At 46.8% G+C, this 26,937-nt stretch overlaps 1 protein-coding gene across 11 annotated transcripts in view; it reads right to left on the bottom strand.

The window, feature by feature from the left end:
* Positions 1-26,937, bottom strand: part of EEF2K (eukaryotic elongation factor 2 kinase) — a 59,632-nt gene that overhangs the window by 26,512 nt on the left and 6,183 nt on the right. For 2 of the 11 annotated variants that reach the window (XM_001494156.5, XM_070230888.1), the window contains exons 2-6: positions 18,371-18,692; positions 6,288-6,388; positions 2,765-2,825; positions 784-821; positions 179-350 (exon numbers count right to left, since the gene is read on the bottom strand). In XM_001494156.5, coding sequence (XP_001494206.2) covers positions 179-350; positions 784-821; positions 2,765-2,825; positions 6,288-6,388; positions 18,371-18,616 — 618 coding nt within the window. In that variant the 5' untranslated portion in view covers positions 18,617-18,692. Of the gene's footprint in view, positions 1-178; positions 351-783; positions 822-2,764; positions 2,826-6,227; positions 6,389-18,370; positions 18,693-24,736; positions 24,886-26,937 lie in introns of those variants that run through there. The other 9 variants (XM_014730072.3, XM_023616195.2, XM_070230891.1 and 6 more) reach the window with 7 other exon arrangements.

Here is a 26,937-nt window from a genome sequence, read left to right as displayed (position 1 = left end):
AAACGACTCTGCATGTAGAGTCCTTGGCCCGTCACACTCAATAAATGACGGTTGTTATTAGCTACTGTTAAGACGGTGCAGAAGAGAACCTGCGACCGGCAACACCATCACCCTCATCTCCAGACACTGTCCCCAGCTGCCCTGGGGTGCGGAGGCGGCAGGCAGGGGTACCACACACCTGCTTGGGGGGCTTGTGCCGATTATACTCCTCTCCCCAGAGCTTGGCCTCCATCTGTAGACACACATCCTCAAAGTACACGTCCCTGTCCACCGACTCAATGTAGCGCTTTGCCACGTAGTTGGAGGCACCCTTCCACTGCTGGGTGTGCAGGAAGTTGGAGAGCTTCTTCCTGGGGAAGAGGCAGCAAGGGGCCCATCTGGGCACTCGGGTCCACCAGGGACCCAGCTGTGGGTGTTCAAGTGAGGGAGACCCTGCCTGACCTGGGTGGCTGGAGCCAGGAACAAAATTCGGGAGCGGGGAGGGGCTTCCCAAGCTCCCTGCGAAGAGGCCTAAGGGACATTGTTAAAGGTTTCCTCTCCCACATCCCTTGGCCCCCAAACCCCAGAGGAGAGATTAGCAGGATACTCCCTGTTCTCCTGGAGCCCATCCCCACAGCCAGGCCTAACCCTGTGGTCCAAGGGAGACCAGATGGAGAGGAGCTTAGGCTACAAGCAGCAGAGGCCACTGTCTCCATTTCTTGGCCAGAAATGTCACAACGCCCCGGCTCTCAGGAGTCTGAGGAAGTCTGGGCAGGGCCCCGAGAGCCAGGCTGAGTCACTTACGTCCTGAAGCACTCCCTCATCGCTCCACGGCCAAAGGGCTGAAAGACACCACACACAGGGTTATCAGTCCCCACGCCCCACCCAGACGCAGCCCTGAGTCAGGAGACTTTCCCCTTGGACATCAGCCACCAAATGGGTGCCCTAGACCTCGTCTCAATCCTAAAATCCCTAGGCCCTCACTCCTATACCCCAGCACCAAAGCCTGATAGAACTGTCAGCCTGGGGGCTGCACAATTGATGAGACCAGCCCATTCTCCAACCCGAGCTGAGTGGAAGAACTCCTAGGGCCAGATGTCATGGGGGTGCAGGGGCAGGGGGACAGCACATATCAAAGGAAGTTTTTGCAGCCCTGTCTGTAACAGGAAAAAAAAAAAAAGACAACCTAAATGTCCATCAACAGTATAATGGATAAATCAATTAGGTCTATTCATTGGGTGAAATACTATACAGTAACGAGAATGAACAAATTAGTTCTAGCAAAAACTTGTACAAACCTCATGGACAAAATGTTGAGCAAAGGAAGCCACATTCAAAAGAATACATACTGTGTGGCTCCGTTTGTATGGAGTACAAAAATAGGCAAAACGAATCTAGGGCGACAGAATTCAGGGCGCTGCTTACCCTTCGGGGTAGAGGAGTAGTGACTGGGGCTGAGCAGACTTCTGAGGGTGCTGGGGATGTTGTATGTCTTGATCTGGGTGCTGGTTACACAGTGTGTTCACTTTGTGAAACTCATCAAGTTGTACACTTTTCTGAGTGCGTGATACACTAAAAAATGTTTCACAAAACAATCCTTACCCTTACTATACAAGAAGGAAGTTCTCTATTTCCTAGTCTACTTCTTTTTTTTCAAAAAGGCTGACTATAAGCCACTGAATTCATTTAACAACTCAGTAATAGGTGGTGCTCTGCCATTTTTGAAAATGGATAGACACATTTACAGTCAACTGATTTTTTTTTGGTGAACTGATTTTTGAGAAGAGTACTGTAGGGAAGCAGAATTTGCTACCTCAAAATGTGTCTATTTGGCTTGATTATTTTCAAGAACAAAAGACTCAGGAAGAAACTCTGAACTTCCCCTAACTGACTAAAAGAATTTAAGATAGAAGGCCTGTTACCGGAAGGAGCTATCACCATAGAGAACTATAGTGTGATATGATCTAAGTGTGGTAGACAGAGAGGAACCTAGCAAGGCCAACTCGATCAAAGTTCTCTCCATGTCTCTGCCAGGCATGACAAACATTTGTTTACCAAACATTTGCTTTTCCATCTCTATGTGAACTGCCTTCCTCCCCTTCGAAGTCCCAAACCACTATCCCCAAAATCTTCCTTCGTCTTTAGCTGAAGATGGTATTTAAGGTGGTGGCTTTAACCATCTCAGTGTTACTCAGTTTTCCTGGGTTTCTCCCATGTATACATCTTATTAACCTTTGTTTGATTTCCTCCTATTATGCCGTCTCATGTCAATTTAATTCTTAGATGAGCTAGAAGAACCTGGAAGGGTAGAGGAAAATTTCTTCTTCTCCTACAGGGCCAAGAAGAATCTTTTTTTGAGATAAGATATATGATTAACATATGAAACATCCAGAACAGGTAAGTCTATAGAGACGGAAGGTAGAGTAGTGGTTTCCCAGAGCTGGAGGCAGATGGGGAAATTGGGGACTGACTGCTAATGGGTACATACAGGGTTTCTTTTGAAATGGTAAAATTGCTCTGGAATTGATTGTGGTGATGGTCGCACATCTCTGCGAATCCACTAAAAACCAGTGCACTGTATACTTTAAGTGGGTATGGTGTATGGTGTGTGAATTATCTCTCAATAAAGCTATTACAAAAAATAAAATAAATATCCAATAATATAAAGAATCCCCCAAAGTTAAAAAAATAAAGAGGGTGTGGAAGGGAGGGAGCAAGAACCCAAGTGGGCTTGAGAAAAATCCCCACTCAGCCCTGTCCCCACTGGGCTGGAGGCTCTGCTCACCTGAGACGCCATCTTGATCAGAACTTCATCTTCCAGCCACTCCCCAGTAACAGCGTTGTACCTGCAGAGACCAGAACCCACCCAAGGCGTCCATAACCTGATCTTCTCACTCACTGGCTAAAGGTGAAAGACCTTTCTGGGCTCCCCACTGCCCTAGGGATCAAGCCTATTCTCTACCTGCAGGCAGCCAACCTCCTGGGTTGGGACTGCAGACTCTCCCTCCCTCCCAGACCCCCACCACATTGGCCTCCTTCCCTTTCCTCAAACGCAGGTGTTCCCTCTCCACTGTGTCCCCGGGGCACTGAGTGCTGTGCTGTGGGCAGGCTTGGTCTCTGTCTGGCTCTCCACTGAACAGTAACTCCACAAGGCAGGCCCGTGTCTGTCTTGTTCACTGCAGGGCTTGGTGTGTGTGGATGCTTAATAAATGCATGTTGGATAAACGACTGAACAAATAAATATGCTTATTATAACTGGTCTACATAACAAATGGCAGGTCCCAGGAGGGGAGATGGCAGCCTCAACCTTGCCAGGCACCTGTGCGAGGCCCAGCCCAGGCAGCTGGGTGCATCTCCTGCAGACCATCTGGGTGCAGGCAGGGGTGGGGGAGGGTCTTGCCTCTCAGTCCATCCAGGAAAGGGGCTGCTGGATGCACACCCAAGGCAGAGAGGGATGGAGAGGGCTCCAGAACGTTTCCATGTCTCCTTTCCCGGGAGTTCTCCCTCCCAGAGCCGATCTGCCCCTAGGCCTGCCTGGGCCTCAGACAGGTTTGCCTGGTAGAAAGCTCTTCAGCTCAGTAAATCCCTAAAGTCTAACATGTCCCCTGGGGCTGAGGTGTTGTTAGCTCTAGCAGGTGCTGCCCTGGCCCACCCTTCAGCGAGGGGGCGGGGGCCAGAACACTCCCAGTTCATGAGAACAGGCTTCTCGGAGTCTGAAACCTCCATGAAGAACAACAAGCAGAGGCCTGGCAGGTAACCGCCCCCAGGCCCAGAGCAAGGAAAGTTCCTCAGAGCTGCAGCTCGATGGCAAACAGCCCACGGCAAGCATTGTGCTCAGTAAATAACAGCAGTGATGATTATTATTACTACGTAGAGATCAAGGCAAAGGAAGCAGTCCTCCCCCACCTGCAAGAGATTGAAAACTGAGAGGCGCCCAGAAGTCAGGCCAGGGGGGAGTTAGGCGACATCAGCGTGATCTTAATCGTTCTTCATAACCACCGACATCACACAGGTCAGAGTTGCTCAAAGCTCAGTGAGCATTCACCATACGGTGGGTGCCTAAACAGAGCTCTTCAATCAACCTTCACAGCAGCCCTGAGATCGGTACAATTATTGCGCCCACGTTCCAGACATGAAAACTGAGGCTCAGACAGGTGAAGTAATCAGCCTGAGAGACAAGATTCAAACCCGGGTCAGTTTCAACCAGAACCCGGCTCTTAACCAGCCTGGGGACAACCCATGTGAACAGGAAATGTGCCCCATTAATGGCTGTCTTGCCCCAGAGCTCTTTAAAAACCAGGGATGGAGGAGGGAGCCTCCAATTTAGAAATCTCTGGGGGTTCTGGCCATCAATGCCTGACATCCCTCTGGTGGCAGCCAGGGCAGATGAAGTCAGCCGCTTTGGTTAGGAAATAAACACAGTTTGGCCTGGTTCCTGGTTCCCAGTCCCCGCGGACTCCAAGACACACAGGGCCAGCCCAGCCTGTGGATCCTGCCTTTCCAGGGGCTTCCCTGTGTTGCTTGTGTCCTCAGCCTGAAGGCCATGTGTCACCAACCAGCCACCACGCTGCCCTTATAAAGGCAGGAAGAAACAGAGTTCGTACCTTGCCCTGCTGGGGCCCCCAAGAATGCTGACCTTGGCTGCCAGCACAGACCCCAGAGCCTACTAGGAGGTGGGCCTCCAGGGGTAGGGAGGGGGTGCCTGCCAGGCTCTAAGCCATCTTCTCACAGAGTGGGAGCAGGAATACATTGCAGAAAGGTGGAGAAGCCTCCACGGTTTCTGCCTGCCTAGCATCAGCTCCCCCTTCTTCTAGTAACAGCACCCCCACCCCAATTTTCCTTTGGGGAACCACCATCCTCCATTCTCAGAATATGTGGTCTGGGTGGAGCTGATCCCCTAGCACCTTCTGTCTTGTAGTATGTGGTCTAGTCCTGGCCAATCAGAACAAAGCTCCCTGAAACAATGACTGGTTCGGACATGGGCATATAACTAAAGCCAGGCCAATGAGATTCACATATGGAACTTTTATTTAAAAAAAATTGAGAGAGAAAAAATCCTTTCCATTGGGTGAGATGAAATGTGGGGCTCCCGAGGGTCATCTGTACCACTGATATAAGAGAGTCTATCTGAGGTCAAAGCGAAAAGCCTCCTTGGAGCATCTGGAACCAGCCATGCCTGAAGCCTCCCTATATGAGCCAAATATTCCCTTCTATGCTTAAGCCACTGTGAGTTGCATTTCTGTCACTTGCATTTGAAACAGAGTTCTGACTAATTCAAAGACACTGTATTGAAAGTCAGAAGGTTAGCTTATTAACTACATGGCTGACCCTAGGCAAACTTCTCTCTCCCCTGGAGCAATGAAGGGAACTGAGAGGGTTGGTCTGGATGACTCAGAGCTGGTAGCATCTACAGAGGTCACAGGACAGAGGGCAGGCTCCAGGGCAAGTCCATGAGTTCTCTAAAATTATAAGCAAATTATACATACGTGTGCAACTTTCTGAGCTGGCCCTCATCAGATTCTGAAAGGGGTCTCAAATGCTTGAAACAATTCCTACTTCAGGCTTTTTTAAATGAGTAAATATACACAGAGTGTTTAAAACAGTGCCTGGCACATGGAAGATTCAATTAATAAGGGCCACCATCATCATTGTCATCCATATTATTTTATTAGTGGTGGTGTTTTGTGGTTTTTGTTGCTACTTCTTCCTGAAACCCCCTGAAAACACTCTTCTGTCCCTCTGCCTCTTCCAGTAGGGACTCTAGACGCTCCCAGTTCCATTTTGTGAATCCTCCTGGGGCCAAGGCATTGAAAACCTGGTGTGCTGCCTCCATGCTCTCTCTTCCCCTTTGGTAGCAACTGTGGGGGTCACATGTTGACATGATGGAACTGCAAGATGGAAGCAGCCTGGATCCCTGAGCTGCCCTGAAGAGGTGCTCAACTCTCCCCCAACTTTATATAAGTAAGAAATAGATCTTTGTTGCCTTAGGCCCCTGGGTATTTGTTACTGCAGCATAGCTCAGCCTCGCCTGTCCAATACACACCTTATAGGACCACTCTAAGGTTTAAATGAGATAATGCCTTAAGCATGCATAAGCACTCACATATTGGCTGATATGATTATTATTCCCTTCTCCTTGACCTCCAGGGGTACTTAGGCCTCACTGATTGTGAAGAGAAGCAGGACTCACACCCTCAAGGACTGCTTGAGGCCTGGGGCGATAGAGTACCCCTAGACAAGCTGCTGACCTGTGACGCGTGGCACATTGAGGCCTGGGGCGATAGAGTACCCCTAGACAAGCTGCTGACCTGTGACGCGTGGCACATTCCGTGGCAATGTCCTCCAGGTGGAACTCAGCCCAGGGGTCAGGCATGTGCTTGGCCTTCTCGATTGCGTGCTTCCAGGCTTCCTGCAGAACGCAGAGGAGAGTGTGAGACCAACAGCTTTGGAAACAGTGCAGCCCAGCCTCCTCCCACCCTGTGATTTCCCAGGGGTCCCCAAGCCCTGGAAAGGCAGACAGCGTCAGGGCAAGAGAAATACTCCCATCTATTATCCTTTCAGGAGCAAAGTTCCCAAAAGACCCTATTTGGTCTCACTTGGGCACAGCATTCCCATGGGCAGAAGTGACGTGTCTTAACTACGAGACCAAAGAAGAAACATAACATGCATAGGAAAACACACACCACTTTGCTTGTATTTAAAAAGTTGAGAATGAAAATAAGCTATCATTCCCCCATCCCACCTTGTTCAGACTGGCAAACATTTTAACAACTGCTAACAGGAAGTGCTGTCCAGGATGCGGGGAAACCGATGTGCTCACATACAGTCAATGGGTATAAACCTCTTCTAAAGGCAATCTGGCAATGCACTAAAATGAAAAAAAATGCATTCCTTTATTCTGACCCAGCCATTCTACATCTAGTGATGTATCCTATAGAAACACAAACACAAGTGTGCAAAAATATGAGGCATAATTGTGATTGTGCAAAACTGGATTCAACCCACATGTCTGCCTGTGGAGCCTGGTTAATACATTTTAATTATATCCACTTAAAATGCTAATAGCCCTTCCAAAAAGCTGCACTGATTCCACGGTGAGAATTATGGACCCTATCAGGCCTAACAGCACCTTTTATAAATACTATATAAATCATAAATACACCCATTTTCCTGCCCTAAATGAAAATCCTAGACCACATAAGCTTCCTAAACTCAGAGTACATCGAACTACGCAAAAAGATGTTGCCTTTACATTAACACAGTGCTAAGCTCTGGGCTCAGTTCATCATGAACAGATTCCCACGAGACGTTCCAAGGTCCTGGGGATGCAGGACAATTCATTGTGCAGAACTGCCTGCCTGTTTCAGGGTTTCAGCATCAATGCCCCCAAACTTTGAAACCTTTTGAGAACCAGAGCTTTCTGGGCACTTACTGGGAAAGATGTCCAAGACATATTATGAAGAGAAGAGAGCATGCTCCTCAACGGTATTATGGTACAACTCCATTTTTTGTTTTAAAAGGCTTACTTTATTGCTTTTATAATCCCAAGGTGGAATTCTTCCTTGTCCCCTCCCAACAAACACCCTGACACCCACACTAGGTAGCAATCCCTTTCACTCTCTTCCTGAAGAAACTGACCCTTTGCCCTGCAGCCTCTGCAGAATCAGTGAGACGAAAACTTCCTGCCAGGCCAGAGGCCTGAGCCATGGGGAGGGGACGGGATGGTGGGCTAGACGCTGCCTGAGCAGGGCAGGCCCACAGCACTCTGAGACAAGACAGACTCGAGGGACAGCAATTCCAGACCTCCTCACCCGTGACGGTATCCCTCAGCCACCTGCACCAGCCTCTGCAGGAGCCCAGCTCCCCACGGATTCGGGCCCAGACAGGACAGCATCCCAAGGGCCCTGGCCCCACCTGAGCCCCATCACTGGGACCCTGCTCAGAGAAGACAAGGCAGAGGAGCTGAGCCTTTCGAGAAAAACACACACAGAAACACAGAAGGTCAAGGACTCCCTCGCTGGGCCTTCCTAATCTCTGCAAAATCCAAAGATAAAGCCCATAATTTTTTTCCTCCAAAACAGAAGCTAATTCATGCTTAATAAAAACACTTGGAAAATACAGAAGACCAAGAAAATTCAAATGTGCCACATGCCATCCACCTAGAGCAACCATCATCAATGCTTTGGACTAGTTCTTTTCCAGATCTTTTACACTCATTTTTTTATAAGACTGGGATCACAGCGTAAACATAATTTACGGCCTTTCACGAGAGTGGGTCAATGAGACTTGGGACTTTATTTAGTGATCTTGACTATTTTCCTGATTCTAAATGTATGATCTGCTTATAGAAAAAAACTGCAAGCACTACGCAATTCTGAACTAGAAAGCAGAAGTCCTTTCTAACCCCCAACCCCCAATCCTCTGAAAATCACAGCTGATGTAGATATTCTGCAACTTTTCTGCTATGCATTTGTTAACACATACATGAATTTAAGAGCAATGGGACGGGCCACACATTCTGTTCTGCATCTTACTTTTCTCCACTTAATACAGGATCTTGGACTCAGTCTTTCCAAGTCATACGTACAGACAGGCTGGGTCATCTCATTTCCCTCCCACGATTGTGAAACTATGTAATTGTACAAACATATCTTAAGGTCTTTCTCTAAGCTCAGTTGATGGATATTTGGATTCTCTCCAATAATTCCTAGTACAGACAGTGCCGACGTGAACATCCTCCTATCTAAATCTTTGCACACTTGTGCAAGATCTCAGTAGGACATATTTCTTGGAAGTGTAATTGCTGGATCACATTTAAAATTTATAAGTTTGGAGTCCTCCTTCAAAAACTTTCTCTTAAGTTACACTCCAAGAAATAGCAAATAAATCACTTTTTTTCACACAAACATGACATCATGAATTTGGAAGTTAGTTGTAACAGCTGTATAATAATCCACTGTATGGGTTCATCATTACTGCCTTAACCATTCTCATACGGTTCTCCACTGTTACACTTTGAGCTTGTCACTGATTTTTCCATTACAAATAACCTCAAGGCAGACACGTTTACAACTAAAACATTTTCTGAATTTCGGTACTTTAAAAAAGCACCACAGTCCCCTCTCGTATTCCAGCTGCTGTGAATGGCAGGGACGGCCCTCTCACCCCCACCTGTCAAGGAGCCTGTGGTGTTCTGAGCAGTCAGCAGCCCACCCTTCTGAGCGTGTGTGTGCAGGTGCCCTCTTCTCTGCCTGGGACACCAGGCTGTCCAACTGCACCTCTCTCAACTGGTGACTCAAACACTCCCTAAGCCACCGAAGACCTGGGCCCCCATTCCATGAGGATTGTCAAAAGAAATTACCTCCTGGCTGGTTGCTGTGGAATCAACCAAAAAAAACAGTCAAGGAAAAAAGTATTTCAGAATTAGAGGGCATGTTATTCCACAGGGTCAAAATTACCTCTTTTTCCAAACCAAAAAAAGAATCATGCCGTATCTTATTGGCAACAGGTGGGTTTAACTCAAATGACTTTTTTTTTCAATCACAACAGAAGGAGTCCTGTACTAAGCTTTCAGTTCCCTCAACTCTGGTTCCTGCCCACCACTGACGAACTGTGGGAACCTCTCTTTCCTCATTTACAAATGACAACGAAAAATGTTTTGACTACTAGTAGTCAGCTTTTTTCCGGTCCCCACTCCTGGGGCAGACACGCTCCCTCCAGAAATAGTGGCTCACTCAGGTCACAGTGGTCACTACAGGTGAACAAGCTCTGCCCGAGCTGAAACTCCCTGGTGAACTAGTTTACCCATCAGGTTAGGACAAGGGGCGTTTATGGAGGCCTAGGCAGTGGATACCCTCAGACACTGAGAGGGGAGTGGAGGCAGGGACTGTCACCTCTGAGAGCCATCTGGCAGTGGCTATGAATCCGCTCCTTCACTATTCGTGGCCCAGGTCTGATCAATTGCCTAGGCGTGCCCAGGTGAGCCGGCCCAAAGATGGTCAGTCTTATAATACTATACAACAGTCGAGCACTGAAACCACCTGCCTGTCCACAGGGGTCTGATTACATGCACTTGGTATACTCCTACACAGCCGTTAACAAGATCAAGGCACTGACATGGGCAATCTCTAAGACTTACTGTTCAGGAAAAGAAAGCACGTTGCCGAATAATACAAGCAGTATGACACCATTTACTGGTCGAGGAAACCCACAAATCACTATGATGCATTTCTAAGGATGTGTGTGTCTGCAGATACATGCATAAACGTATATTTATATACAAATGCATAAAAAAGGTCTGAAAAGTGATTTACACCAAACTGCTATAATGGTCAGCTCTGGGAAGAGAACAGAAGATGATCCAGGAGACTTCAGTGTTATCTACACTGTTCGCATTTGTTTTTACTATGACAACGTCTTCAGGTATTGCATGTGTAAATCGAAGTTAACAAACAAAGATCACTGGGTTGTTAGACGATTCTTAAGGCCCTGCCAGCTCTAATATTCTCTAGTTCTAAAGATACTAAAACTGAGTTGTCAAGTGGGCTGATTAATCTTACATAAAACAGGATGTCTAGGGGATTTCATAAAAAGGAAAACAGAACCCAGCCTAGAGAACAGAAAGGTTTTGCTTCTTCAAAGCTTGAGAGCACAAAATAAAAATAAAAATTGAATAAGAATAGTAACAATAAATTTCCCAGAATATGCCATGAATGAGGCCAGATGTGCGGGTAATGTGTTTGCAATTTCTTTGGCACATAGAATGTTGCTGCTGTTGCTATGTCACTATTCCTGTTGCCACTATCACGGCCATCAAACCCTCTGGACCTCACGAGGAAGCATCCAGTAGCTCAGGGAGGCCTCTTTCCTGAAACATTAACTGTTACATTCGCCAAGGGGATGTTATAAAACACGTTTTTTCCCCATCCTCACTTCTGTAGACTTTAAGAATTAGAGCTCTAAGCCTCCACCCTGGCTGAGAGTAAAGGGCTTAAACCACACCCAGGGACCAATAAAAGCAGCACAGTCACGCTCCTGGTGAAAGAGGCCAACAGCGCCATGTGGCTGCCCCATTCTGGGCCACATGCATTTAGAGGTTTCATGGAATTTCCATGGAACCCAGCATTGAATATAGCAGCAAAAAACTTGAAACTGCCTACACATCCAACAAGAGGAAATGCTTAAAGAAAGTGTGGTAGAGCCATACCATGGAGCCATTAAAAAAATGATGGACTAGATTCATATTTACTGATGCAGAAAGATATGCATGATCTATTATTTGCTGAGGGAAAACTAGTTACTGAAAAGCACATATAGCATGATCCTAATATTGTAATACAAAGTCCCTATTTATTCATGTCTGTATTTATAATGAAATATAGAAAAGTCTGAAATACATACTAAAGCCTTAATAGCATCTGCTACTATTTTCTGCAAGGAATACGGATTACTTCTATAAGCAAGAAAACAAACACAAAAGAAACATGGCGGGACCAGCCCGGTGGTGCAGCGGTTAAGTGTGCACCTTCTGCTTCGGGGGCCTGGGGTTCACCGGTTTGGATCCCGGGTGCGGACAAGGTACCACTTGGCAAGCCATGCTGTGTCAGGCATCCCATGTATAAAGTAGAGGAAGATGGGCACGGGTGTTAGCTCAGGGCCAGTCTTCCTCAGGAAAAAGAGGAGGATTGGCAGCAGATGTTAGCTCAGGGCTAATCTTCCTCAAAAAAAAAAAAATTAAAAAATAAAAAAGAAACATGGCTAAAAATCCTAAAGAAAACTCTCTTTGTCAAAAACAGTGGCTGTAGCTGATCTCCCTTGACCAGTGGGATTCAGAGCTGTGGACAGAGAGGACAGGATGGGAAGGATGGAAATAATAACCAGCAAAGCGATAACAGTCCCCAAGATGACAATGTCCTTGCCTCCGGGAAGCCCTTCTCCAGATGACATCCCAGCCTGCACCCCATGGCAATCTTGTCAACCGCAGACAGGCAGGCAGGCTAGTTCCCCAGGCCACTGATACATTCAAGGCTCAGAGCGAGAGGAGGTGACTTGCCTGAAAACCTGCGGCAACCAGGAAAAAGCAGACCCAGGACTCCAACCAAGCCTGTAAAACCCCAACTGCCTGCTCTTTCACAAAAAGAATGTGGGCCAAATGTAGAGTTACCACATGACCCAGCAATTCCACTCCTAAGTATCCATCCAAGAGAAATGAAAACACGTCCACGCAAAGACTTGTTAGCCAAAAAGGAGAAACCACCCAAATGTGCATCAACTGATGAATGGATAAACAAAATGTTGTATATCCATATAATGGAGTCATATTTGTCAATAAAAAGGAAGGAATTGCTGATACACGCTTCAACATGGATGAGCCTTGAAATCATTACGCTAAGTGAAAGACGCCAGTCACAAAAGGCCACATATTACATAATCCTACTTACATGAAATGTCCAGAAAAGGCAAATCCATAGACACTGAACGTAGATGAGTGGTTGCGCAGGGCTGGGTGGGATGGGGATACCAGGGCATGATGGCTAAGAGGTGTGGGGTTTCTTTTTAGGATAATGAAAATGGGCTACGATTGACTGTGGTGATGTGGGTGCATAACTTTATAAAGCCACTGAATTGTACATTTTAAATGGGTAAATGGTATGGTACGTGAATTATATCTCAATAAAGCTGCTAAAAAACATTTACAAAATACAATTAAAGAAGGGGACCCCTTGTTCCCCGGCACGTTTCCACGAAGAATTTGAAGATTTCAGCACATGCACATACTGCAGAAAGATGAGTCCCTGAGGCTGGGCCCCAATCTCCTCAGCCTCCTCTTGTTTTCCAGACACCAGGTCACTGAGTGGCCTCCTGCCCAATGCCAGCATCACTGTCTTTTTCCTTCATCTGCCCAGCAGACCCTTATCTTGCTGGTGGTCCTAAGCTTTTTGGATCCAGGACACCTAAGCTTCCTTTTCCGATTCTGCATTCTCAGAGCAGTGGGCAGAGCACCGAAATGGTCACCGCCTCTGGGTGTGCACAGAGCTTCCTCTGGTCACTTGGCAGGGACAGAAGCCCAACACCGCCAGGGTGGGGCTCCTGGGGGTCAGGTAGGCAGGGATGTCTCTGCCCCTAGTAAGTCATCAGACTCTGGCTCCTCCGTCTCATTTTGGAGTGATCACTGTTTTTTGACTAAGCTGTCAGTCACCCTCAGTGGGTCGAAAGTATGAATGTACTCACTGAAGTCTGTCAACAAGGGTATGGGAAGCAGGCGTGCCCAGGCATCATGGGGGGCACAGAGGCTGGTGCAACCTCTTTGAAGGGCAACCGGCAATGCCTGGCTGAGTTTTAAACCTACAAACGGTTTGCTCCAGCCTTTCCACCTCTGGGCACTCACCTGGCAGGCACACCCCTGCGTGGGTACAAGGACATACATAAATGGATGCTTATGGAAGTGCTGTTTGTGGTAGCAAAAGTCTGGAAACAACCTTCATACCCATCCAAGAGGAGCTGGCTAAATACATTATGGTGTTTCCAGACAATGACAAGATATTCAGCCATTGAAATCAGCAACCTAAGTGAGGCAACATACTGCAGTCATGAAGAGCATCAACTCTGGATCCAGACTGGCTGGGTTCAACACGGCCCCACCATATACCAGGGAAAGTGATTAAGGTCTCAGAGCCTCAGGTTTACTATCGGTCAAAATGCCAATCCTCATGGGACTGCTGTGCAGATTAAGTGAGGTGATCCAAGTACAACACGCAGAGCATTGCCTGCCCCACCCCGCGACCCGAGGCCCCCAGGGAAACAAGGATCAGAGGTGGGAGGCTCACTCTTCACTGTCTACCATTTACAGTGTGAATTCTTTGTACATATATATGTACTGTTTACAAATTATATGTATTTTAAAGGTTGCTTGGATACATAGATAGGGAGATTTATTACAGCACTGTTAGTAATAGAAAAACAAAGGAAACAAAGTTTCCCTTAAGAGGAGATTGGCTAAATAAATCCATGTCTATCACGTGATGGAATATAACTTAATCTCCCTAAAAAAAAAAAAAAAAGAGGTGATTTGCATGTGCGGATGTGGGATGATCCCCAAGATATTCTCAGACAAGGACGACATTTTTTTTAAATAAAATTGCACACTGTATTAAAAAACTGAAAACATATATATGCTGCAGATGCTTATTCTAGAAAATACAGAAATGACAGAGAAGTAGAAAAGGAATGCAATGACTCCTGATCCTGTCCAAAGACAATCCCTGTGGGCATGCTGACGTACTTCCTTCTGGGCTTTTGTTGTGTGTGTGTGTGTGTGTGTGTGTGTATGTGTGTGTGTGTGTGTAATCATACCCTATATTCTGCTGTTTAAATTTAACTCCAGAGCAGAAGCACTTTCCCACGTTATCATAAACTCTATAAACATCCTTTGGCTGGCCGCCTGATAATCTATGGAGAAGGCGGCCCCCTGAAAGGTTCTGCCACCACCCCCTGGGAAACTCAGGCAGAAGGCAATGACCTTGACAGTGACAGACCTCGACAGTTCATCATACATGCCCAGTACCTGCAGGGTGGCGCCACCCTGGAGGAACGCCAGGTGGCCATTTTGGTTAAACAACCCAGGTTGCCATGTTGACAGTAAATAAAAAAATACGTTAGGTTTGTCGAGTGCCAGAGAGAGTGAGGTTTGGAAAACCGGGCTGCTATCTCCCTCCGAAGTCGCCACAGGCAACAGGAACCCCACAGAGCCTGCTTGCGATGATCTAGGACACGGGCAACAAAGAGCTACAGCCCACGCACAGGGACTGGGAAGTGCAATGGGACTCAGCCCCTAGCCTTGCAGTCAGCGGCTGACTCATAAACAGAGACTGACACATGCACAGAACGGTCTGCTACAGCCCCAGGGAATGCAGAGGAGATAGCCAGGGCAGGGTGTCTTCAAATCGGGTCCTGAGGGAGCCAGGACGATCATTTTAACAGACATCAGTTGAAAGAGGTTTCAGGCAGAGGCGTGAAAACCGAAGCCTATTCCAGGAGCGGGAGAAGTGTGGGGTGAAGAGAGCCCAGCAGGGTCCCTGGGGACCATGAGGGCTCCCTCCTCAGGGAGGATATTGAACTTTGCCTTGTAGAAGAGACCTGAGTTGTAAGGAGGGGCTATTTATTGATTTGTTTGTTTGGGGGGAGGGGAGGTTATCTGGCTGTTTTGCTTTATTTTTCTTCTTCTAAAAACATCTTTTTCTGCACACAGGTAATACATACATGTAGTTTTAAAAGTTCCAAATGTTTAAAAATACATATAATGTAGATAATCAAAGTCCCCCTTAACAGCACCCTCTCCCCCAGAAAGAATCACCATTAACTATTGGATGCAAATTTCTCTGTCAGTTTTTGCTATGCAAATATTAATATGCGTGTGTGTATATATATATATACATATTTTAACATTGGCCCTGAGCCAATCTTAAAATACTGTCAATCTTCCTCTTTTTTATTTTTCTCTCCAAAGCCCCAGTACATAGTTGTTTATGCTAATTGTAAGTCCTTCTAGTTCTTCTATGTGGGATGTCACCACAGCATGGCTTGATGAGCAGTGTGTAGGTCCACACCCAGGATGTGAACCGGCGAACCCCAAGCTGCTGAAGTGGAGTACACAAACTTCATCACTACACCACCAGGCTGGCCCCTGTGTATATACGTTTTTTGATAAAAGTGGGATTGTATTACATTTCAACTTGCTGTTTTACTTAACAGCACATATAATCCAAAAATAGCTAACATTTTTTGTCCTTATTATGGACCAGCACTGTCCCAAGGGCTTTTCATGGATTTTGTTTTCCTCCCACAAAATACATAATATGTACACACACGCACAGATATATATTTATCTCTATTTTGGCACTGTTTTCAAGTCAAATCACCCGGAAAGGTCATCTTTGTTTTCATGTAAATACAGCATTCTGCTAGGCCCATGGTCTACAATGGACATTTGAGCTGTGTCCACGTTTTCTTTATTACAAACAATACCGCAAAGCACATCTTTAAATACGTAAATTTGAACACTTAGACAAATACTTCTGTACTGGTTCTCAGCTAAGGGCAGTACCCCCTCACATGAGCTTTGTAAAAATATGGTGGGGAACATTTTGGGCTGTCATAATGAATAGGGGGAAAACATGGTATTTAGTGGCAGGAGTCAGACATGCTGAATATCCTACAATATAAGGGACAGTCCCACCCAATAAAGAACTGTCATTCCCAAAAAGCCAACAGCACCCCCAGTGGGAACACCTGGCTGAGGATGAACTTCCAGAGATAAAACTGCCATCTGAGGTATGTTTTTTATTTTAATAACTATTATCATATGGCCGCAGCGGCTTACGTTTTATGCAAATACTGTCTATCTGTTCCTTAGAGAGAGAGTACCCACAGTGAAGTGAGTTCAGCATTTATCCATGTCCCCACTGATTCCAAATGAAGCACCTACTGTGTGCACAGCATGGCTCTAGGCACTGGGGATGAGTGATGAACAGGCCACAGGGTCCTGCCCCCATGAAGCTCACATCCTAAAGCCAGACCTACAGACAGACCTCCCTTCACCAGAGCACGCCATCTGTGTTTCCTTTAAAGGCTCACCGTACTGCATTCTGCAGTCAGAGACTGTGTCCCACCATGTCTGAGACCCCTCAGCTCCTGGGTCCATTCAGTGTTTGCCAAACGGCCCCCACCAGGCTCTTGGTTCCTCTAAACAGGCAGCTGTGGGGAGAGTCCTTCTGAGGGGTCTGCCCCACTTGGAGGCCACTAGGATCCTCCTTCCCTGGAAGCAGCACCTCTTTTGTGACACCCCCAACCCAAGCCCTAGCTGGAAGTGACCGGATCAGAGATGCAGGATGACTGACCCAGGCTGGGCCAACCAGATTTTCTCCCCCCACAACTGGGATGGAGAGGGTCAAGTCTGTCTTTGCACGTGGCTCCACCTGAAATGAGGGGACTCTGGGACTGTGAGGGTCTATTTTCCCACTCCGTAGACCAAGAGGCAGAGAAGATAGGACAGAATATAGGATAGAGATTGGGAGATGAGACAGAGAGAGACAGGCCCATGGCCTTCCAGTTCCTGCATCTGTCCCCTGAGAGACACACATCATTTCTGCCCCTGGGTCCCAGAAAGCACTCCCGGATTGTTACAATAAGTTCCCTCTTTCCCTTGAGCCGGCGTGGGCTGGTTTCTGTTTCACGAGCCCTGACCCCCCAGCCCCCTCTGGCACCTGGATTCCCTCACATGGGGTAGAGGACGCCGCACAGATCAGCATCTCCTCGAGCCTTCCTGACCTAAAGTGAAGGGACAGAAGTGCCAGGTGCTCTCCCACCCTTCCCACGCTGCCCTCCGAGGGGCTGGGTGTGCATTTCAGAGCTGCCTCAGGACAGGAAAGCGGGGCAAGCCACAAGCCGACCCTTCAGGGGCCCCCCCAACCTCAGAGGGGACCCACAGGGCTATTTCCGGAGCTGCCTGCCCCAGAGAGACTTAAGCTAGAACTCTGGCCCTGAAAGGAAAAAATATTCAACTGTGAACCAGAATTATTAATATTCTAAAAACAGATTAATTCTGAAGTTAGAAGAGAATGGTTTCAATTTCAAATCCCAAAGTGGTAATAGGCATTTTGTTCCCAGTACTAACAGGTATTTACCGTTTGTGAGGATTGAATAAAGATAACAGTATCACGCTTTTAATGTTTTTCACCACCAGTTATTATACAAAAGTGCAATAACGTTTGCCTTTCTCCCTCTCCTTTAGACCAGCTTTCCCATGGAAGGAACACAAACCCCTAACGAAGTAAGGGATTTCCTACCCTTTTCCTCAATCCAGAAGAAGGATGCTCAACCCTAAGCAGTGGCTTTTTTGACTGCAAACCACACGAAGAACTACATTTTATGTCATGTCCCCGGGCCCACGAACACACACACCAGAAGTGAAACAAAAATATTTAACAATTGGTACATCGTGAGAAGCTGGTCATCAACAACAAACTGGTCACCACGTTTATGTGTGTGAACATGGATGCATATATGTGCCCCCAAATAAGATCTTTACAATATGCAGTATTCTCCAATACTTTCTAGTCTATTCTGTTCTGTTCCAGTTCCTAAAAAGCTAGTCGAGGTTTTCACAATGCAGGGGTGGGTCCCAAGCAGCTATCTGAAAAACAGTGCTTTCAAGTAATGAAACTTGTTTTAAACCAACAAAATCCTTCCAGCTTAACAGGTCTAGCCTCAGATCCAGATTTTAGAGGGCTGCCCACGGTTTCTAAACAGGGAAGACTCTAACCAGCGACCCCAGCTCCCCATCCCTCGTGCAGGTGAGCTGGGGTGGGCAAGGTGGAGCGGGTGGTCCACTCACCTTAAAATGGAAGGAGCTCGCGGGTGACCCGCTGGAGCTGTACTGCTCACTCTTCATTAGGTTGCTGTAGTAGTTATTAACCTTGGAATTGACATTCTGGTGTGACCTGGGGTCATCGGTGATGGGGCAGATAAAGTAACCTTCGTCATCGTCGCTGTCTGCGTCAGAATCACCGTCGGGGCCAGCCCTGGAGGTCTGGCCGCCATCAACGCCTTCGAGGCGGAAGATGAGGTCTTCGTCTGCCATGTTCCTGCGGCGCCCGTCTTACCCACAGGGTGGACGGTACAGCCAGAGTCACCGCGCAAATGCAGCAGCGAGGGTCCTGCAAGGGGAAAAAGAGAATGGGTGCTAAGGCCCAGGGGGTGAGAGCTCGCTGGGCACCTCACCCCAAATGCCACTGGCGACAACAAGAGCCGGCATCCTCAGAGGGAAGACTACAGCCACCTTTTGGGGAGGCACCTGGCAGGCAGCATCTGGGAACATCTTCAACGTACAAACCCGTCCACCCAGTCATTCCGCTTCAAAGAACAGCACTTGAAACAAGCCAGGGAAAATAAACCCTTCTTAAGTAACTAGAGTGATCTTTTTAGAACATAAATGAGACCAAGTCACACTCTCCAGTGGCTTCTCTCCATGTTCTTAATAGAATCGAAATGCCTTTTAAGGCTATACGGCCTGCGTTAGTCTAGCCCCTGCCCACCTCTCCTCCGCCTTGGTGGCTCTCCAGGCACACTGGCTTTCTTTCTGTCCTGTGAACACCGCGAGCTCATTCCCACCTCAGGGCCTTTGTACTTGCTGTTCCCTGTGTGTGGAACGACCTCCCCAATCTTCCAACAGTGGGTTCTTTCTCATCATTTGGATCCCAGCTCAAAAGTCACCTCTCGAGAGAAATCTCTGACTCCTCAATTCAAAGGACTCCTCTGACACGCACGTCCAGCCACTCCCCAGCACATCACTCTTTTATTTTCTTCATATTTTCTCAAGTTGAAATCATCTCATTCACTTTTTCATTGTCTGTAGCCCCAGTGCCTCAAAGAGCGCCTGGTAACAGAGTGGGTACTCAAAACACATCCCCAGAATGAATGAGGGGCCCTAAGAGTGTTCTCTGCAGCGTGATCAGTAACAGCAAAAAGACAACAGCCCACAGTGTCCATCGATGGAGCCTGGTATATAAGTTACAGTTTCTCTTCGCCCTGAAATGCTGTGTGACTGTTAGAAAGAAAGGAGAGGCTCTGAATACACACAGACATGCACGGATAGTCAAGCAAGGGGTCAGCAAGACTGTAGCATACACAAATCAATTGTATTTCTATACACTAGCAATGAAAAATCCAAAAATGAAATTAAGAAAACAATTCCATCTATAACAGCATCAAAAAGAATAAAATATGTAGGAATAAATTTAAGAAAAGAAATGCATGACTTGTAGAGTGAAAAACAAAATGCATTGAAAGAAATTAAAGACGACCTAAATAAGTGGAAAGACATCCTGTGTTCACAGATCAGAAGACTGAGTATTGTTAAGAGGGCAGTCTTCCCCATATTTATCTAGAGATTCAACCCAATCACTATCAAAATCCCAGCTGGCTGCTTTGAAAAAATTAACAAACTGGTCCTAAAGCTCATATGGAAATTCAAGGGACGCAGGATAGCCAAAACAATCTTGAAAAAAGAAGAACAAAGTTGGAGGAGTCACACTTCCTGAATTCAAAACTCACTACACAGCTGCAGTAATCCAGACAGTTGGCACTGGCAATAAGGACGGACACAGACCAAGGCAATAGCATTGAGAGTCCAGAAACGAGCCCCCACATTTATAGCCAACTGATTTTTGTTGGGAGTGCCAAAACAATTCAACGAGGAAAGAGAAATCTTCTCAACATATGGTGCTGGAACAAGTGAATACACACATGCAAAAGATATTGGACCCTTTATGTTATACACAAAAATTAACTCAAAATGGATCAACAACTTAAATATAAGAGCTAAAACTGTAACTCTCTTAGAAAAAAATATAGGAGAAAATCTTTGTGATGTTGGGTTAGGCAAAGCCCTAGATAGAACACCAAAAGTACAAGCAACCAAAGAATAGATAAACGGACATCATCAAAATTAAAACCTTTTGTGCTTCAAAGGACAGAACCAAGACAGTGGAGAGACAACCCACAGAATGGGAGAAAATTTTTATAAATTATGTGTCTGATAAGGGACTATGTAAAGAACTGATATAACTTAACAATAAAGAGACAACCCAGGGGCTGGCCCTGTGGTGTAGTGGTTAAGTTCAGTGTGCTCCACTTTGGCATCCTGGGGTTCATGGGTTCAGATCTATACCACTGGCCAGCCATGTTGTGGTGGTGACCCACATACAAAATAGAGGAAGTCTGGCAGAGATGTTAGCTCAGGGCAAATCTTCCTCAAGGGAAAAAAAAGACAACTAAAATAAACTGTGGGTGAAGGATTTGAATAGACATTTCATTAAAGAAGTTATACACATGGCCAATAAGCACATGAAAAGATGCTCAACATCATTAGCCATTAGGGAAATACAAATCAAAGCCACACCCACTAGGATGGATATAATCCAAAACATGAATAATAACCAGTGTTGGCAAGGATGTAGAGAAACTGAAACCCTCACACACTGTTGGTAGGAATGTAAAATGGTGCAGCCACTTGGAAAACAGTCTTACCATATGATTCAGCAATTCCAGTCCTAGGTATACGCTCAAGAGAAATGAAAACATGTCCACACAAAAACTTGTACACATATGTTCATAGTAGTATTATTCATAATAGCCACCCCAAATGTCCATCAACTGATGAATGGATAAGCAAAGTGTAGTCTGTCCAAACACTGGAATGCTATTCAGCCAAAAATGGAATGAAGTATGGATACATGGATGAATCTTAAAAACACGCTAAGTGAAAGAAGACAGTCACAAAAGACCATATACTGAACGATTTCATTTACAGGAAATGTCCAGAGAAGACAAATCTCTACGACAGAAAGTCCACGAGTGGTTGCCTAGGAACGGGGGAGAGGAGAGCTGGGAGGAGTCAGAGAACGACTGCTGATGGGCACAGGGCTTCTTTCGAGTTGATGAAATGTTCTAAAATTGATTGTGGTGTTGGTTGCATGATTGTGAATATACTAAAAACCATTGAATTGAACATTTTAAATAAGTAGATTGTAAGGTTTGTGAATTATATTTCAATAAAGCTAAAGTTAAAAAAGAAGACAGTCTGGGCCAGCCCAGTGGCATGGCCAGTGGTTAAGTTTGCATGTTCCGCTTTGGCGGCTCAGGGTTCGCCAGTTCGGATCCTGGGTGCAGACATGGCACCACCTGGCATGCCATGCTGTGGCAGGCGTCCCATGTATAAAGTAGAGGAAGATGGGCACGGATTTAGCTCAGGGACAGCCTTCCTCAGCAAAAAGAGGAGGATTGGCAGCAGATGTTAGCTCAGGGCTAATCTTCCTCAAAAAAAAAAAAAAAAAAAAAAGAAGATAGTCAAAGAAAACTGTTAAATTTAAAAAGCAAGTTGCAGAAGATCAGGTATATTATGGTGATCCTATTTGTGTTAAAAGAAAAAGGACACTTGTAGACGCATTAAAACTTTCCTGAAGGACCCACGGCAACTCTCCCAGCACTGGGATGGGCAGTGGGACCGGGAGCTGGGAGCTAGGGGGTGGAGGCAACTTTTTAAAACTTAGTACACTTCTATCCTGTTTTAACTTTTTACAAAGCTGGATTGCTTCGATACAAAATAATAAATAAGTGAAAAAATTTTAAATCTTTTTTTAGATCAAGGCAATAATTTCAATTATTCTTAACAGCTCTTTCCATCGGCAGGCAGTCTTCTAGATCTGAGGCCTTGGCACTTAATCTTGACAGTTATCACAGCAGGAACTATATTTAGATCATAACCCAGGACATGCCCACAAAATGTCAATGAGAATTTTAGGAAACCGTACTCAGTCTGATTTTGTACAATACACTCTATTTTCTTATTTTTCATTGTTGTTTTTCTTTTTATTCTTTTTCCCTAATGCACCACTCACACCAATTTCTCGACTCAGTTTGAAAATTGCTGCTCTAGGAGTCGACGGCTGAGTTTGTTTCCTACGCTCTGGGCAAGACACAGTCACGGCATGGATCCAGTGCCTGAGCCACCTGATCCTGCTCGTTACCAAAATCTTCCCGGGGCCCTGTGCCCACTTCTCTCCACTCGCGGCCACGCCCAGCCCCAGCGCCTACTCTGTCCTGGTCAGCCCTTGGCCTGAATCCATGCTGATCAAGGCAGCTTGGTGCCTGGAGCTGCCAGCAGGCCCAACCAGGCCACTGGCCTCTGGGGGCTGGGATGGTGTCAGACACGCAGCTCCAGCCTGCAGACCTCCAAGCAGTGTAGCCCAGTGGTTAAGAACCTGGGCTCAGGAGCTAGGCTGCCAAAGGTACAAATCCCAGCTGTGCTGCTGGTGACCTTGACCAAAATAATCCATCTCGCCGACCCCCCCCCCCACACCCGATTGGTAAGGGGAGCTGGAGTGGGGAAGTGGCCTGACTGGGGTTCCACAGCCAGTTCACAGGAGAATTATGAGCAGCGCCTACTCTGTCCTGGCCAGCCCTTGGCCATGTCCCACCACAGACCTGACATTCTCCTCGGTCCTGGGAAACAACAGACGCTGCACATGCAGCTGTGACCCTGCCTGGCACAGCGCCTCGGACTTGGCAGGCACTTGGTATGTATCCCAGAACTGGGGGAGCGGGATGGGTTTTATGGCTTTTCAGTTGTCATAAATTTGCTCTGAAGGCAGCTGAGACAGCGGCTGCTAACTGTCCCCAAACAGCTGTTCTCTCCCTCCTAATAACAAACCACCAGTTTTTGGCCAAGCAAATGGTCACTCAGAATGACGGCTACATTTCCCAGATTCCTTGCAATTGGATGTGACCATGTGACCTAGTTCTGGACAAGCGGATATACGCAGAAGGGCTGTTTTCAACCTTAGAGAAGGGTTTTTAAAGGGAGGGAGTGTGCCCTTCTGCTCTCCCTCTTTCCTGCTGGCTACAATGAAGCTGTGATGGCTGGAGCTCAAGTAACTATATTTAACCATGAGGAGGAAGCCATGTGCTGAGGATGGCAGAGCCATGAGACAGAGGGAGCCTGGGGCAACATAAGCTTACATCATGGGGCAGCATAATAGTCCTGGACTCACAATCTTCAGACTTTGCTACCTAAACTTCTATAATCTACTGTAATTTTCCTTTTTTCTTTACTACTAGCTAATTCTGTCTGGCTCAGTAGCTCTTTTTCTCCCTTATCATAAAAAGGCGCATCACATCTCTTAGGATAAGTTGATGCCTGGGCAGAATCAGCCTGGGAAAACTATGGCCTCAGTCTAGAGTCCTAACTTGACAGCTGCTCCCACATTTGCCCATGAAGACTGGGCCCCTGGACAATGCTGGATTCTCCCAGACAGGCAAGGAGCCCCCACTATCCCATAACTCAGTCCCATGATGCCTGTTCCAACACCAGCCAGGGCACCCCACCTCCTAGGAATCTCCATCTAACCTGGGCTTCCCTCTGCCCACAGAGAGGGCCTGCTCCTATAGAACAGAGAGCTTGAGACCAGGAGCAGGACCCCAGCTCCCAATACAGCAGGATTCTCTAGAAGGTCTCCTCGGCCTTCACTTGGGCATCCACATCTTCCCCTCCCAGTCGCTGACACACCCTGGGAGAATATTTCCATGGAGAGGCAGCTGAGTGGAGTTCTGAGACAGGAAGACCCGAGTTCAAGCCCCAGCGCTGCTACTTACTGGCTGTGGGGCTTCGCCTCTTGACCCTTGGCTTCCTCACTATAATCTGGGATGCAGAGTTGTACCCATCCCCTTAACTTGGCGGTGCCGGCACAGAGCAAGCACTAAGACATAATAGCTACTATTGTCACCATCATTTTTATTATCATAAACAAAGGGGGCTGAGCCTTGGGTCCCAGCAAGGCTGGTGACCTGGTCGCTTGGTTAGCAGCCGAGCCAAGTTTCTTCAGGGGTCCTCAGGGAACAGGCTATTTCAGGCTCTGGCCACAGGACCACTGCTGTCACTGGGTCTTGCTATAAAGGGCTCCTCTGGCAGCTGCTGGGGCAGGGAGCGACACTTGCAATGCTCAGGTCAAGGCCTGCGGGCCAAGCTACAGTGACCGCTGGTCCTCCTCAGGCCTCCCCTCATCCCCAGGAGCTGCTTTCCTGCTGTAGAAATGAGCTGCAATCTCCCACCCACCACTCCCGGGAGCCAGCACCCCACAGCCAATGTGGCCCACGCTGAGCTGGCCAGTGCACACTAGTATATGCCCAGCACAGCAGAACCCACCTGGTCCTCAACTGCAACCACAGTGGACAGAGTGACTTCTGGGCTACCTTGTGTCACGCCCCTGCTTCTGTTCAGGACCTGCTTTCCCCAACACTCAGGTCACAGTGGTTGAGGTTGGGGATCCACCCCCAGGTAACAGCATGTGTCCCATGACCCAGGTCTAAGCCAACTACAGAGTTCAGGCACCTGGCCACAGTGACTGGCTCAGAGGTGGGCATGTGACCCAAGTCAAATCAAGCTGGCCCAATGGCAGGTAAGCCCGGGGCTTTAGCCTGAGTGACTGGAGATCAATCCTTTCCCGCAGGATATGAATCTGAGACACGGGCTGAGGCCACCGGAGAACAAAGCTGACACTCACTGGAGAGCAGAACAAGAGATAGAGAGAAAAATGAGTAGTGATGACATCATTTGAGACCCTGAATCCAAATGTGCCTGAAGCCAAAGTACCTGCCTGGACTTCTGAATTATCTGATACAACAAACCCTTGCCTTTTGTGGGGGTCAGGGGATGACTCGGCCAGTTACACATAGGGTTTTTGTCACCTATAATAAGATAAGTCCAGGACTTAGGGCTACTGTATACTATTTCTATATAATTAAAAAAACACTTTTATTAAAGCACATGGTTAAAAATAACACCCCTTTCCTTGTAAGGCAACCATGTACGACCACACAAGTTGAGTACTGCTCAACTTGAGTGAACAACCTTTGCAACAGCACATGAGCAGCCCTGCTTCCCACCTCCAGAGACAACCACTTCCAGTTAGTCTAGATGTTACTCCTGGTAGATAACTCCACACCTCTAAATAATATGCTTTCTCTGCTATTTCATACTTTATCTATTTTGGTCCTTATTGATCGATTTCCTGGTATGATAAATGAGACTTTAGTTTCACTTCCCCTCACTGCTTCCCTTCCCCACTCCACCCCCACACTGGTAGGTCTTCTGGTTCCTTCAGATATCACGGCAAGAACTCTCCACCTTATTCCACCAACCAGAAGGAGCTACGAGTTTCTCACATTGTAGTGTGAGTTCATCTTACCAAGAGAAAGAAGGAAAGATGAGGCTTTTGTGCTGCAAATGAATGATAAGAAAGCAGAAGAGACCTTTGCTCCTATTGACCTCAAAAATGCATGATTTCTACTGAAACAAGACAGACAAATAACCCAGGTGGACAGGTTACTGCACCCCAGGCGCTACACTAAGCATTTGGCATGGACTTTCTCATCTGGCAATGACAGAGGCCTTGGGGCAGAAAAGGGCCGGCCCACCTCTGGTGGGGCCACCTTGAGGAGGAAAACTGAGCAGAATTAGGCTGCCCTGGGCGGCACCTGGCTTGTTCCAAGGATATCTTGAGCTCTAGCTTGAGTCCTCAGTTTCCTTCAAACAGGACACAAAAAGCTATCTTGAAGAGGAATTTGCACCTCCATGTTCACTGCAGCATTATTCACAATAGGCAAGGTACAGAAACATCTCAACTGTCCGTCAATGGAGGAACAGATAAAGAAAATGTGGAGTGTATATATATATATATATGCATACACATATACACATATTCAAACAATGGAATATTATTCAGGCTTAAAAAAGAAGAAAATCTTGTCATTTGCAAAAACATGGATGAACCTGGAGGACATTATATTAAGTGAAATAAGCCAAAGAAAGACATATTATGTGATCTCACTTACATGCAGAATCTAAAAAAGCCAAACTCACAGAAGCAGAGAATAGAAAGGTGGTTACCAGGGGTTGGGAGGTGGGGGAAATGGAGAGATCTTGGTCAGAGGGTCCAAAGTTTCAGTTCTGCAAGACGAGTAAGTCCTGGAGATCTGAGGTACAGTGTGCTGACTGCAGTTAACACTGCTGCGTATACTCAAAATTTCCGAAGAGAGCGGATCTTATTTGTTCTCACACACAAAAAATGGTAACTATGCAAGGTGACGGATGCATTAATTAGTTTGACTGTGGCAATCATTTCACAATGTATACCAAATCATCACACTGTACACCTTAAATATATACTATTTTTATTTGTCAATTACACCTCAATAAAGCTGGAGAGGAAAAAAAAATCCCAATGCGGTGGCAGAGAGCTTGTGCCCTGCAGCCACTTGGCCCGGGTTCGAATCCTGACTCCTCTGTGAGGAGGCGGGACCCTGTCCTAAACAACAGACTCTGCAGGGCAGGCTGGGTCTTCCCTG

The sequence above is a fragment of the Equus caballus genome, chromosome 13 (assembly GCF_041296265.1).
Source record: "Equus caballus isolate H_3958 breed thoroughbred chromosome 13, TB-T2T, whole genome shotgun sequence".
NCBI classification, from domain to species: Eukaryota; Metazoa; Chordata; class Mammalia; order Perissodactyla; family Equidae; genus Equus; species Equus caballus.
Note: the sequence above shows the minus strand (reverse complement) of the source record. Positions and strands in the feature narration are given on the sequence as shown.